This window comes from Spermophilus citellus (assembly GCF_964194105.1).
Source record: "Spermophilus citellus genome assembly, chromosome: 16".
In the NCBI taxonomy this organism is placed as follows: Eukaryota; Metazoa; Chordata; class Mammalia; order Rodentia; family Sciuridae; genus Spermophilus; species Spermophilus citellus.
The window spans coordinates 13,412,304-13,424,923 of NC_138196.1; the positions used below are offsets into that span (position 1 = coordinate 13,412,304).

General features: G+C 33.4%; 1 protein-coding gene across 1 annotated transcript in view; it reads left to right on the forward strand.

The window, feature by feature from the left end:
* Positions 1-387: 387 nt before the first annotated feature.
* Positions 388-12,620, forward strand: part of LOC308635015 (tRNA (cytosine(72)-C(5))-methyltransferase NSUN6-like) — a 47,103-nt gene continuing 34,870 nt past the window's right edge. Inside the window, exons 1-3 of the mRNA XM_081269293.1 lie at positions 388-530; positions 3,614-3,769; positions 7,400-7,479. Coding sequence (XP_081125419.1) covers positions 456-530; positions 3,614-3,769; positions 7,400-7,479 — 311 coding nt within the window. The 5' untranslated portion in view covers positions 388-455. The remainder of the gene's footprint in view (positions 531-3,613; positions 3,770-7,399; positions 7,480-12,620) is intronic.

The window sequence follows — 12,620 nt, forward strand, 5'->3', positions numbered from 1 at the left end:
CGACGGAAGTGACGCAGACCGGAAGCGGGTTTCCGCTGCGAAGTTGGGGGGCGCGGGTTTGGAAATTAGGATATAAGGCTGAAGGGAGCTGCTGCTGACAGCCTCGTTTCCAGTTTTTCGTTCTTTCTTTTTCTTGATTCTGTCACTAAGGCTTTTTCCTTAGTTGTCTTTGCAAAGTGAGTGGCATGGCCTCTCAGTGGCTTCCCCGAGCAACCTGGAGGATCAAAGCCAGGTGTGGTGGAGACGAGGAAACAGCTTTTAATTTAGCTAACACTCGGGAAACCAAGGACTGTCCTCCTCGTTTTGGAATTTAACTCAGCAGGATCGTCGCGATTTCCTTGAGCACCTGAAGGTCCCGGGACTTTGTGTGTTGCTATTCATTGTGAAGATACTGCACACTGTAATTGGGACGGAAAAAAACGTTTCTCTTGGAGAACTGAATACGAGGGGAAAAAATGCCCATTTTTCCTAAAATATCTTTGAGGCCTGAGGTTGAAAACTATCTTAAGGAGAACTTTATGAATGAGGAGGTGGGTCAGACAAATACATCTGATAACTTTTTAAAAATTCAAATATTTACATATTCTTCAGGAATAGAAAATCTGAATAAAAATCTTTATAACTTTCTCTTTACCATTCGTCTATCTGAATATAAGAGAAAAGCCAATGTCTTTTCACAGGAATTAATGCTTACTGAGACAAGAGGTGAATAAGGCATGCGTTTTAATTCTAAGAGTGGGAAAGGGGATAAAAAACGTATCCTCATATCAGAGAAAACATTCGCATTTTTTTTGTTTTTTTTTTTTTTTTGTTTTTTTTTGGATTGGCTTACTTCACTTAGCATAATATTCTCTAACTCCATAGTGTTATGTCACTGAAGGGGATACAAGAATAAACAAAAGATCCCTGTCCTCAAAAACTTAAGTCCTATATAGAAGAAAACACCTGTCTTGGAGCACTGCCTCTGACACTTAAGTTAAAAAGGATTTTGTAATTTGTTGAGTGTCCCTGTAAATGTGATCAGTTGTGCTAGATGATCTACAAACTCGTTCACTTTAATCTTTACGATTTTTTGGCAGTTTTTTTAAATTTTTGCGGTATTGTTGACTAAACCCAGCTCTTTAAAAAGAACTTATGAAATCGTCTGCCTAAATTGTAGAGGCAATTGGGATTCTTTTCCCTCAGTCTCGGATTGCAGGCAGCTGTTCTCATTCTAATAGGTGAGAAGACTGGGGTCCAAGGAATCATGTAACTGACCCAATTTGAAATCTGAAGGCAATGAATTTAGGTGTAATGAAAAAAAAATTTCAGATTTAGAATCTAAAGCAGTTGATTTGCGTTGTGGTTCTCTGAGTACATTAATTCTCATGGTTTACCTTGATTTCCTCTTCTGTGAAAATAGAGAAAGGCTGAAGATACAAGGCTGAGGTGTCACACTTAGGTGAAAGCACCTGGAATCCATTTGGTGCATAATAACTCTTCAAAATGTTAATTGTTTGCTAATGGCAGTGTCTAGCATAGAAGTCCTCTTTGTTAGCAAAGGCTGTGCTCTATTCCACTTCACAGTGTTTACTATAGTAACTTTGTTTTTCTAAATCTTTTAACTTTTCTAATCAAAGTCACTTAAATGTTACTTGCTTCTTTTTTGAATGTTAATGAATCCAGGACCTTTTGATTTGATTTTTGCATTTTATATTCAAAGATTAAAGGACTATACTCTGGAAAACATATTTTCATTTCAAGGGAATTAAAATATAAAGTGTGTGTTTAAAGAAGTGAAGGCATTTAGCAATTATTTTCAGCAGTTTTTTATTCTAATTTGTTATATATGACAGCAAAATTCATTTCAATTTACACTATACATATAGAGCATAATTTTTCATGTCTCTGGTTGTGCACAAAGTACAGTCACACCATTCTGTCTTCATACAGGTACTTGGGGTAATGATGTCCATCACATTCCACCATCCTTGGCCCATGGCCTTCCCTCCCTCCCCCTCCCTCCTCCCTCCCCTTCCCTCCCCTTTGCCCTATCTAAAGTTACTCCATTCCTGCCATGCTCTCCCCCATCCCCATAATACAGATCAGCATCCTCATATCAGAGAAAACATTTGCATTTGTTTTTTGGGATTGACCTACTTAACTTAGCTTTATCTTCTCTAACTCCATCCATTTACCTGCAAATGCCATTATTTTATTCTCTTTTAATGTTGAGTAATATTCCATTGTGTATATATATCACAGTTTGAAGGGCACGTAGGTTGGTTCCACAATTTAGCTATGTGAATTGTGCTGCTATAAACATTGATGTGGCTGTGTCCCTGTTGTTTGTTGTTTTTAAGTCCTTTGGGTATAAACCAAGGAGTGGGACAGCTGGGTCAAATGGTGGTTCCATTCCCAATTTTTCAGGAAATCTCCATACTGCTTTCCAGATTGTTTGCACCACCTTACATAGTATGAATATGCCTTTTTTCCCCAATACTTATTTTGATTGTTTTCTTGATAATTGCCATCCTGACTGAAGTGAGATGAAATCGTAGAGTAGTTTAGATTTGCATTTCTCTAATTGCTAGAGATGTTGAACATTTTTTCATGTATTTGTTGATTGATTGTGTATCATCTTCTGAGAGGTGTCTGTTCAGTTCCTTGGCCCATTTATTGATTGGGTTATTTGTTTTGGTGTTAAGATTTTTGAGTTTTTTATATCCTAGAGATTAGTGCTCTATCTGATGTGTCTGATAAAAATTGGCTCCATTCTGTAGGCACTCTGTTCATCCCACTGACTGATTTTTTTTTGTATTTTCAGCAGCTTTTTAAATGAACATTCTTGTATAAAAGATTCAAATATCTTTGACACCATTGCTTTTTTTTATACCCACTAACTACATGATATTACAAAAACAAAAGCCATTCCTTTGCTTTAAAAAAAAAAGTACTGAAGGGAAAGAAATATTAAATTTTAACAGTACTTACAGAAAGTAAATTTTTAAGACCAGTGACTTAGTAGGCTGGTGAGTGGCTTATGAAAATTCAGAGTAGTCACAAAAAGGGAAAATGGGTGCCTTAAAAAGCTTTAATGGCAAGGGTACCTGGGTGAGACTTTATACCTTCATTTCTGACAGGTATGTTTGCTACTCTGCCAGTCTTTTTTGGATGATATCTATTTGTTATATTTAATACTACATTAAAAAGTGGATACCCTGGAGGATCTTTGACAGTGAGTATATCAATGATATTTATTCTGTATATATTGATATTTCCAGTTTGCTCTAGGATATATTAGTAAATAACTGTTCCATCAGTGTTATAGTGTTATTAAAGTAGAATGAAATCCTGAATTTATATGAACAGATGTAGAAGATATTTATATTTTGAAACTTAGAATGTTTTTCTAAGTCCTTTATGTCAGGCATTTTGTTAGGTGTCTATTACCACAATTAATCCTAAGAACTCCAAAGTATTATGTGTTTCTTAAGGTTGCTAACATAAGACAACAAAATAAAAGGGAACTGAACAATTGTTAAAAGATGTTTCATTAGATGGAACAAATGTAGAAGCATATTTACTGTATTTTTATTTTGATGAAATATAAACATTCTTTTCCCCCCCACAGGTTTTAGCTGTTTCAAGTAAACAAGATGCACAAGGAAAATTTGAAGCTCTGTTAAATCACCTGTCACATCCTCCATCATTCACATCTGTCAGAGTAAATACACATTTAGCCTCAGTACAACATGTAAAAAGTCTGTTAGTAGATGAACTTAAGAAGGTTTGTGTAAATTTTTTGTCATTATATCAAATTACATTACCACAGTGTGTCATATTGGTCCACAGTAAAGCCCAATGAATGGTATAATAATATTGCAGTCTTATAAACAAGAAAGTTGAATAATGGATGTTAAATTACACAAGCTTGAATAATAAGTGGTATTACTACAAATTTGAATATGGCACTTCTCATTCTGAATTAGATGAGGAAAATACTTTTAAAATAGGACAAAAAGTCTTTTGTGTTGTTTTGACAAAATATTTTTGGCATGATACTTCGTAAGTGAAGACAATATTATAAAATGACTGTTTTTTGATTTCTAGCCAGAAAAGTAGTATCTTATTTAACTTGTATTGTTGTCTTTGCTTTCAAAACAGTTATCTAGCAATGGTATTGATTCATTTCTTCTTTTTCCTTCAGTCTTATTACACTATTGAATGTTTCATGGTCTCTTTAAGAATCATTCGATAAGTTTCATGTTGTAAGAAGATAAGTATATGAGAAAAAAACAATATAATAAATAGAAAGTAATATTGAGTGTAATAACAGGTAAAATATAAGCAGTTCATAAAATGACTAGGCTTCTTAAATGACTACTCTCGTACGTATATTTTTGTCTAGTAGAAAAGAAACTGTTCTGAAGCCCATCTGAGGTGTGTATAATTCAAGTAGATTAGATCATTTTCATTTCTAACAAATTGTTCCAAAAACTTGGGTGTATCACAATCTGATGGAAATCTAAGATCTCATGGACTAGGATTTTAGGACTGTCACTCAGAGATTTGGGTCTCTTTCTTTAAAGGTTAGGATTGAACAGTAAAGCCTGAGTCTTAGGCACTAGATGGGAAACTGTATACCTAAGTCTAGGAAGAACTTAGTTAGAAGAACTAAGTCTAGTTTTGACTAGTTTAAATTTTCTATTTCCACATTCCAAATTCCATGTGTGTCCTGCAGAGATGTCCCAAGTAGTATGGTACTAGGTAATTTGTCATAAATTTCTCTGGAACATATATTGCAATTCAAAATTTTTAAATTTCATATAGCTGATAGAGTTGTGAGGAAATTGGATGCTTTTGTAAATTACAGCTGGTAATATAAAATGGTGTAATCTCTTTGGAAAACAATTTTGGTAATATCTTTAATACAAATTTACTGTGCAGCCCAGCAATTCCATTCCTATGAATCTTCCCCAAAAGAAGTAAAAACATGGCCATACATATTCTTGAACATGACTATTCATTGTGGCATTATTCACAAGTCAAAAGGGGATAAATCCAAATGTTTATCAACTAGTGATGGACAAATGTAAAATATTCATACAGTGGAATATTGTTCTACAGTACATGTAATTAATCAATGCAATAAAGTGGATTAACATCAAAACATTATTGATAAAAATGAGACATAATATTACTCTATATGAAATTTCCAGAAAAGGCAATTTTATTTATCTATTTTTGTACTAGGGATTTAATCCAGGAGCACTTAACCACTGAGCCATATACCCAGCTTTTTTTTTTTTTTTTTTTTTTTTTTTTTGAGACAGGGCCTTGCTAAATTACCGAGACTGGCTTTGAACTTGCAATACTCCTGAGTTACTGGGATTACTGGGATTACTGGCCTGTGCCACCATGCCTGGCTCAGAAAAGGCAAATTTATAAAGAAATATTAGTGGTATGAGAATGTATGAGAATGGGAACAGGATTTGACCGCAGATCGTCATGAGGGATTTTGTGGGGTGGTGTAATTTATCTAGAATTGGATTGGAATGCTGATTGCACATTTTTAAAAAATTTACTAAAAAAACATTAAATTTACTGCAAGTTATTCTATTTTTAAAATGGGCGAGTTTCTGATATGTAAATTATACTTCCTAGGACTGTAAAAGCAGATCATATGCTTGGTTGTTTTGTGTGTTGCTTTGATAGTTAGTTACATGTATGATTTTATGAAAGTTTTGTTTTTGTATCCTCTTAACAAGTTTCTAATAGAAAAGGAAAGAAGAAAACCTTTGATTTGGGAAGGGTTGATCTCTATATAAAATATTTCTATACTATAAAGCAAATAGTATTTATAAAACAAAAAGAAATGACACAATTTATTATCTTCTCAGATCTGTTTAGTTGATACCCAACAGGGAGAGAGAAAAGGAGTTTATCCATCAGATTACTCATTGTTAAATGTGGTTACAGTCAAAAACATCCTTTGGAAAATGCAGAAGTCAAGGGAGATACTGACTTGGTAGAAATATTAGAAATTTTAGAAACTTTCATTTCTAAAATATGTAACATGTTTACATTTATCTAGTTAGAAATAAGTTGATTTTACAAGTGTTTTCTAGCTAGAATACTACATAGCAATGCAAGTATTATTGTTATTGTTCTTTCATATAGTATGTGAAGTTGAGTTGTTAATTCCTAGCCTACCTGGCATAGACTTGTTCTCAATATTTGCATATTTTCCTGTAATACTGTACATAGTCCTGTTATCCAATCCATTGTTCCATTTGCTCTTCATTCTGCATGGGGTGACAAGTCATCTGCCTGCAACAGTGGTATGCTGCTACATATTTAACAGGCAATTTTCTGGGAAATATAACCTTATCGGTGGTTTAAATACTCCCACAATGGTCAGTTTCAAGCTACCAGTGTGGCTATGGAATTTGGGAAGGACACACACTGTGGGCCTATGTGAGCTGATTCCATCCACCACCTGTAGTGCTGGTTTTGTGCTTATTTCCAGTCTAACCAACCAAATATAGAGGATACTGAAAATTCTGAACTGCCAAAAGCATTTGTTTCCTTCATTAAAATTGACATGGCTTCTGGTGTTAATATTGTATATTAATTAGTATTCGGTAATTTCAATATTTAATATCCTATTCAGAAACTTTTAAGTGACTACATTTAATTCTATATTAGAGGTATATACTCAAAGTAAGTCATGAAAGGTAAACGTGGTTTGTGTTCATTTATTTTTGGTACTGGAGTTTGAACTTTGGTGCTCAATCACTGAACTACATCCCAGTTCTTTTCTATTATTTTTAATTTTTTTTTAAGTACTAGAATTGATTATTTTGAGAGTTGCCTCAGCTGGCCTGGAGCATATAATCCTCCCCTTAGGCTCCTGAGTAGTTGGGATGATAGGCATGCATCACTATGACCAGCTTATAGTTTGTGTTTGTGAAGTGAAACAGTAAGCAAAATTGAGTCTTACAAAAGAAGTCAAGTTAGGGCTGGGGATGTGGCTCAAGCGGTAGCGTGCTCGCCTGGCATGCCTGTGGCGCTGGGTTAGATCCTCAGCACCACATAACAAATAAAGATGTTGTGTCCTCCGAAAACTAAAAAAAAAAAAAAAAAAAAAAAAAAAAATTAAAAATTCTCTCTTAAAAAAAAAAAGTCCAAGGCCAGCCTTAAAAATAAAAAGGGCTGTTTATCTAGCTCAATAGTAGAGTACTCTTAGCTTTAATCCCCAATACTTACCTTCCCCCTAAAAAAGTCAGAATACATCAGAATTTTAAAGAAAATGTTATTTTGAGGTGCCCCCCCCATATCCCATGGAACAAAATGAAAGTGCTCCAAATCAAGCTTTATATTGATTTCTTTATAATTTTGTGTTTGTTTTAAACAGCAGCTTAATGGATTAATTGTTCCTGTTCTTCAACATCCAGACCTTCAGGATGTCTTACTCCTGTTATTGGACCTAGGTTTGTGACTGTTTCATTTTCAAATTATATTTTTTCTAAATAAAGATTTATCACAGGATTGTTTTTTACTCTTTGGTGATAATGTGAAGTTTCTCCATAGATAAACAGGAATTTATAAATTGATAAATGTAAACTTTGTCATGGGAAACACTAAAGAAGACTAGGAATGGGTGGTAGGACCTTGGTAATAAAACACCTTAACTTTATTTTGTGCAATGATTAATTTTTAAATTTTTTCCACTTTCTGAGAAGCTTTATTTCATTTATTTATTATGAGATTCCAGTGGTGAATTAAACTGGTTTTTGAACTGCACCAAAATACCATTTTTTTTGTTTTTAGAACTGATGTGTTTATAAAATTTTATCCACAATTCACAATTATGTTAACTTACTGTGTACCAGGCATTGGTTAATTCATTTATATATTTGGAAGACATAAATTGAAAAACAGGCTTTCAGAATTCTTTACCTAAGGACCATTTTTTTCTTTGTTTGGTCCTGGAATTGAACCCAGGAGTGCCATACAACTGAGCTACATCCCCAGTCCTTTTTCATTTTTTATTTTGATAGAAGATTTTGCTAAGTTGCTGAGGCTGGCCTCAAACTTGAATCTTCCTGCCTCCCCAGTCTCTGGAATGATGGGTGTGTGCTATTATACAGGCTCCAAGAAGAATTTTAGTCACTATTATGGTACAAAATAAAGATTTTTTTTAAAGCTTTAAAGTAATTTAGTGGCCAGTAGAAGAATGGTTAATTATTGATTTATCCATGCAATAGAATATTATATGTCTTTTAAGGTGGAAGAATTTTATGTACCAATAAGATGAGATGTTAATGATATGATAAGTGTTAAAAACAAATGGGCTAGGGATACAGTTCAGTGGTCAAGGGCTTGCCTAGCAAGCACAAGGACATGGGTTTGTTTCCCCAAACACACACATACACAAAATAGTTGTATTTAGAATAATTACTTTATTTGCAGTTAAGAAAATGACAGCTACACATTTGTGTATGCTTCTTTACATATGAAAAAAGTTTGGAAGTTATAACCAGTTAACTATGAACAGTAGCTTAACTCTGAGGAAGTTGGATTGGGAGAAAGGGGAGGAATAAAAGATTTTTACTTGTAACACTTCTGTTTTGTTTTTTACTACAAGCATAGATTTTTTACAATTAAAAAATAGATTAACTTCAAAATCTGATTAGTTTAAGGTGAGATTTATATGTGAAATAGTGAGATTTTCAGTGTACAGTTTGAGCTTTGCCAAATATTCAACTGTAGAGCCAAAACTCACCCCACCCAGGAACTGAGCATTTTTATCAGCCCAGAAAATTTTCTTGGATTATGCTACCCTACTAGGAAATTACTGTTCTGATTTCTGCCATTTCTTGATTTTTGAACTGGTCAACTACTGTAATACTGTAGTATTACAGATAGATCTTTTAAGACTACACCCCTTATGAGGATACAACATTGCTGTTCATAGGTTCAAAACTTTGCCACTTCTCATTCTGTTGAAATAATCTTATTCTTCAGATTAATACTTTTTAAAATAGGTAACAATTAGGGTTTACTCTTTATAAAAGGTAAATTTATTGTACAAATTTAGAATTATACATAAATTTAAAAGCGACAATTTAATTTTTATCTACTTTCTCACCAATTCTGATTATCTTAGCATCAAATTCATATTTTTCCAGACAGCTTATCTTTACAACTGCATACCTGAATGCATGTTTGCATTCATTTGTATATATTTTTAGAAAGAAAATCCTGTGTGTAATGTTTTACAATTGTTTTTCTGTTTATTTAAGACTCTATTATGAATATTTTTCCATGATATAATTTTCTGTGATTTATGTATCATTATATTATTTTAAATAGCTATATATATAGTACATCTTATGATTGAGCTTAATTTTTTCAACTGTCTGTTGAAAGACATTTAGTTTTTTCCTGCTTTCCACTGTTGCTAAGTGTTGCATTGATTATTTGTGGACTTGCCTAAGCATGTGCACAGAGTACTACATATTACATGGAATTCCTGGGTCAAAAATCTGTGCTTGTTTTGGTCATGGACTGTTTTATTTTTAAAAATTTTTTTAAATACTTTTTTTTCACTTTTTGTTGATGCATAATAGTTGTACATATGGTGGAATTTGTTGTTGTATATTAGTACATGCACACAGTGTAACAGTGTAACAACATAATTTGGTCAATAATGGACTGTTTTAGAAGTGGCTCTCATAAATAGTGTAGCACATAAGTTGTCGGTCTCCTCCGTACTTCGCTTTCCTTATCTCTACTTATCTCTAAAATGGAAATTAAAAATACTTTCTAATCATAGGATTGTTGTGAGGCTTACATAATTGCTTAGAATAGTTCATGATACATTGTATATATTCAGTAAGTGTTTGCAATACTTCTAATTTTTTATTTCATATGTTTTGCTTTTTGCATTCAGTTTTACTAGTTCACTTTTGTATTTTGTTGCTGTTCTTCCTTTTTAGATGTTCTTTAAGCTTATTTAAAAATAGACATATTTGAAACTCTATTGTTCATATTTATGTGCTTTTTGCTTATTAAGGTTTTTTTGTACTACTCACTATAGGGTCTGTGTTTAATGTTGACTGAATCTTTTTTACTTGTAACTCATGAATGAACATGGTTGCATCCTAGTATGCCATTTGCTAAAGAATGATATAGAATGTGGTGAAGAGAAAGCCTAGATGATTAATTTGACTTTTTTTTTCAGAAATACTTTCATCAGATATTGTGATAGCACAGCTCTAGTCCTGGTGAGCAGAGCTGATTAAAAAATGTAGGTTCTCTGTGAAAGTTTGTAGTTCACACTGTTTTTTGTTTGGGGCTTTAGTTAATTGTGTAGTTAACTGAGGTCACAAGAGTATTTAGAACATTGTATCTGAAACATTTTTGGGGGTGAGATGGTACTAAGGATTGTCCCCACAGGTGCTATACTACTGAGATACATCCCCAGTCCTTTTCATTTTGAGACAGGGTTTTCTTTCCCCCTTATTTTAAACTCATTTGAATGAGAACCTCTTGATACGTTGTTGAGGCTGGCCTCAAATTTGTGATTTTCCTGCCTCAACCTCCTGAGTCACTAAGATTACAGGCATGCACCACAGTGCCTGACTTGAATTTGTAATTTTAAATTCTATATTTTCTTAGTTCTCCATTCTTCATTAAAACAAAATTTCAACACAATATTTCAAATAGGTTAGAATAAAATTTCCCCTTTTTTCATAATTGAATACATATCTCTTGATCCAAATGAGGCTAGATTTGCCTTCTTTAGCTAGCTTGATTTCCATCTTTTAAAGTTGCGTTTTCACCAATATCAGTATTGTTTTAGTTTACAGCTTACAGTTCTGGAGCTTAGAAATCTGAGATAGGGTGACAGGGTTCTGGTGAGAGTCCACTCCTGGATTGTAGGTGACTGACTTCTGGTCCTTTCCATACATTGTGAAAAGACGGTGAGCTGTCTGGGTTCCTCTTATGAAGGCACTGATCCCATTCATGGGATTCTACCATCTTACCTAATTATCTCCCAAAGCCACCTCCAAATATCATCACATTGGGATTAGGGTTTCAGTGCGGATTTTGGATAGGATGCACAGTCAGTCCATAATAAGCACTTTAAAATTTTAATTTATATGAATTTATAAGGTAATCAATAGAATTTCAAAGTAATTGCATAAAAACTGCTGGTTCAACAAAGATGGCAGTCTTTCTGAAAAGAAATTGGTTGACATATAACAGTATCCCTTAATATCACAGTTTTATCCATCTTCTGTTAAAGAGTTGTTAAAATGTGCAGTTAAAAAATAAAAAGTGTCACAAGAAAAACAATTTTTTTAAAAGCAAAACAAAGATAAAAAGTGCTATGTAGTTTGTTGTTTGTTTTAATGAGACATTCCCATAATTGTTTAATTTCTAGTTACTTCATTTTTAATATTTTTTTAATTTTTTAGTATTTATTTTTAGTTGTAGTTGGACACATACCTTTATTTTATTTTTTTTAATGTGGTGCCTCACACATGCTAGGCGAGTGTTCTGTTGAGCCACAACCCCAGCCCCTCATTTTTAATTATTTTAATCGTTAAAATAATTTTTTTATTTGTTAATAAAACTTTATTTTACTTATTTTTATGTGGTGCTGAGAATTGAACCCAGTGCTTCACACTTATGAGGCAGGTGCTCTACCACTTAGTCACAACCCCAGCTCTTAATAGTTTTAATTAGGTGTCTTTGTACTATTTTTCCTCCAGTTTTTATTGTGTACTATTGCACCTTATTGTTGGTTTACTCAGTAAATATAAGCTTTTAACATGTTTTATGGCCTATGCCAACTCTTACATTTCCTCTTTTGTATTTCCTCAGTGTCCAAGATTTCTATTCAGAAAACATCATCATGTAAACATCCTCTGCCTGGTACATACCCAAAGTCTGAACTGGAAGAAGGAAATCTGGTGTTCCTCTTAAACACCAGTTTTTATGGCTTTAGGCACAGTGAACTACTCTTATCAGTTAATAGTAGGGACACTTCTGAAATCTAAACTGCAGATGCCAGTCAAGGCCAGCCTTAAAAGCAGACCCTTCAAAGGGAAACAGGCTTGTTAGGTTAACTTTTCTCTGTAGCTATCCATTCTAGAATTCATTATTTTCTCTCCTTAAATTCATTAATTAACATTACAAGTTTCCATTAAACAAATTTATGCTGTGGGTAAGGTGCAAGTTTTACAAAGACAAATGGGTCATACTTGTTCAGCTTAATGGCAACTGTAGTACAAGTCACATGTATGATTAACATGATGAAAGTGTAAGTGAGGTGCTATTGGGTAATGAAGGACTGAGTACATAGAAATTTGTAAAGATTTTCTCTAAGCAGGTATTTTACTTGAGCTTGAAGATGAGTAGAAATTCGGCTGATAAGATTAGGTGGATAAATGAATGTATGCTAGGTACAAAGAAAGCATACCCAAAGATTTGAAATCATAAAAATCCTGATGGTTCATGATAAAAGAGATCATATTTGGCTGCTGAATTGATTTTTTTTCAGAAAGGTAGGTGAAGGACAGATTGTAGTTAGGAGAGACAGGTTGTGAAATAGGAAGGATATT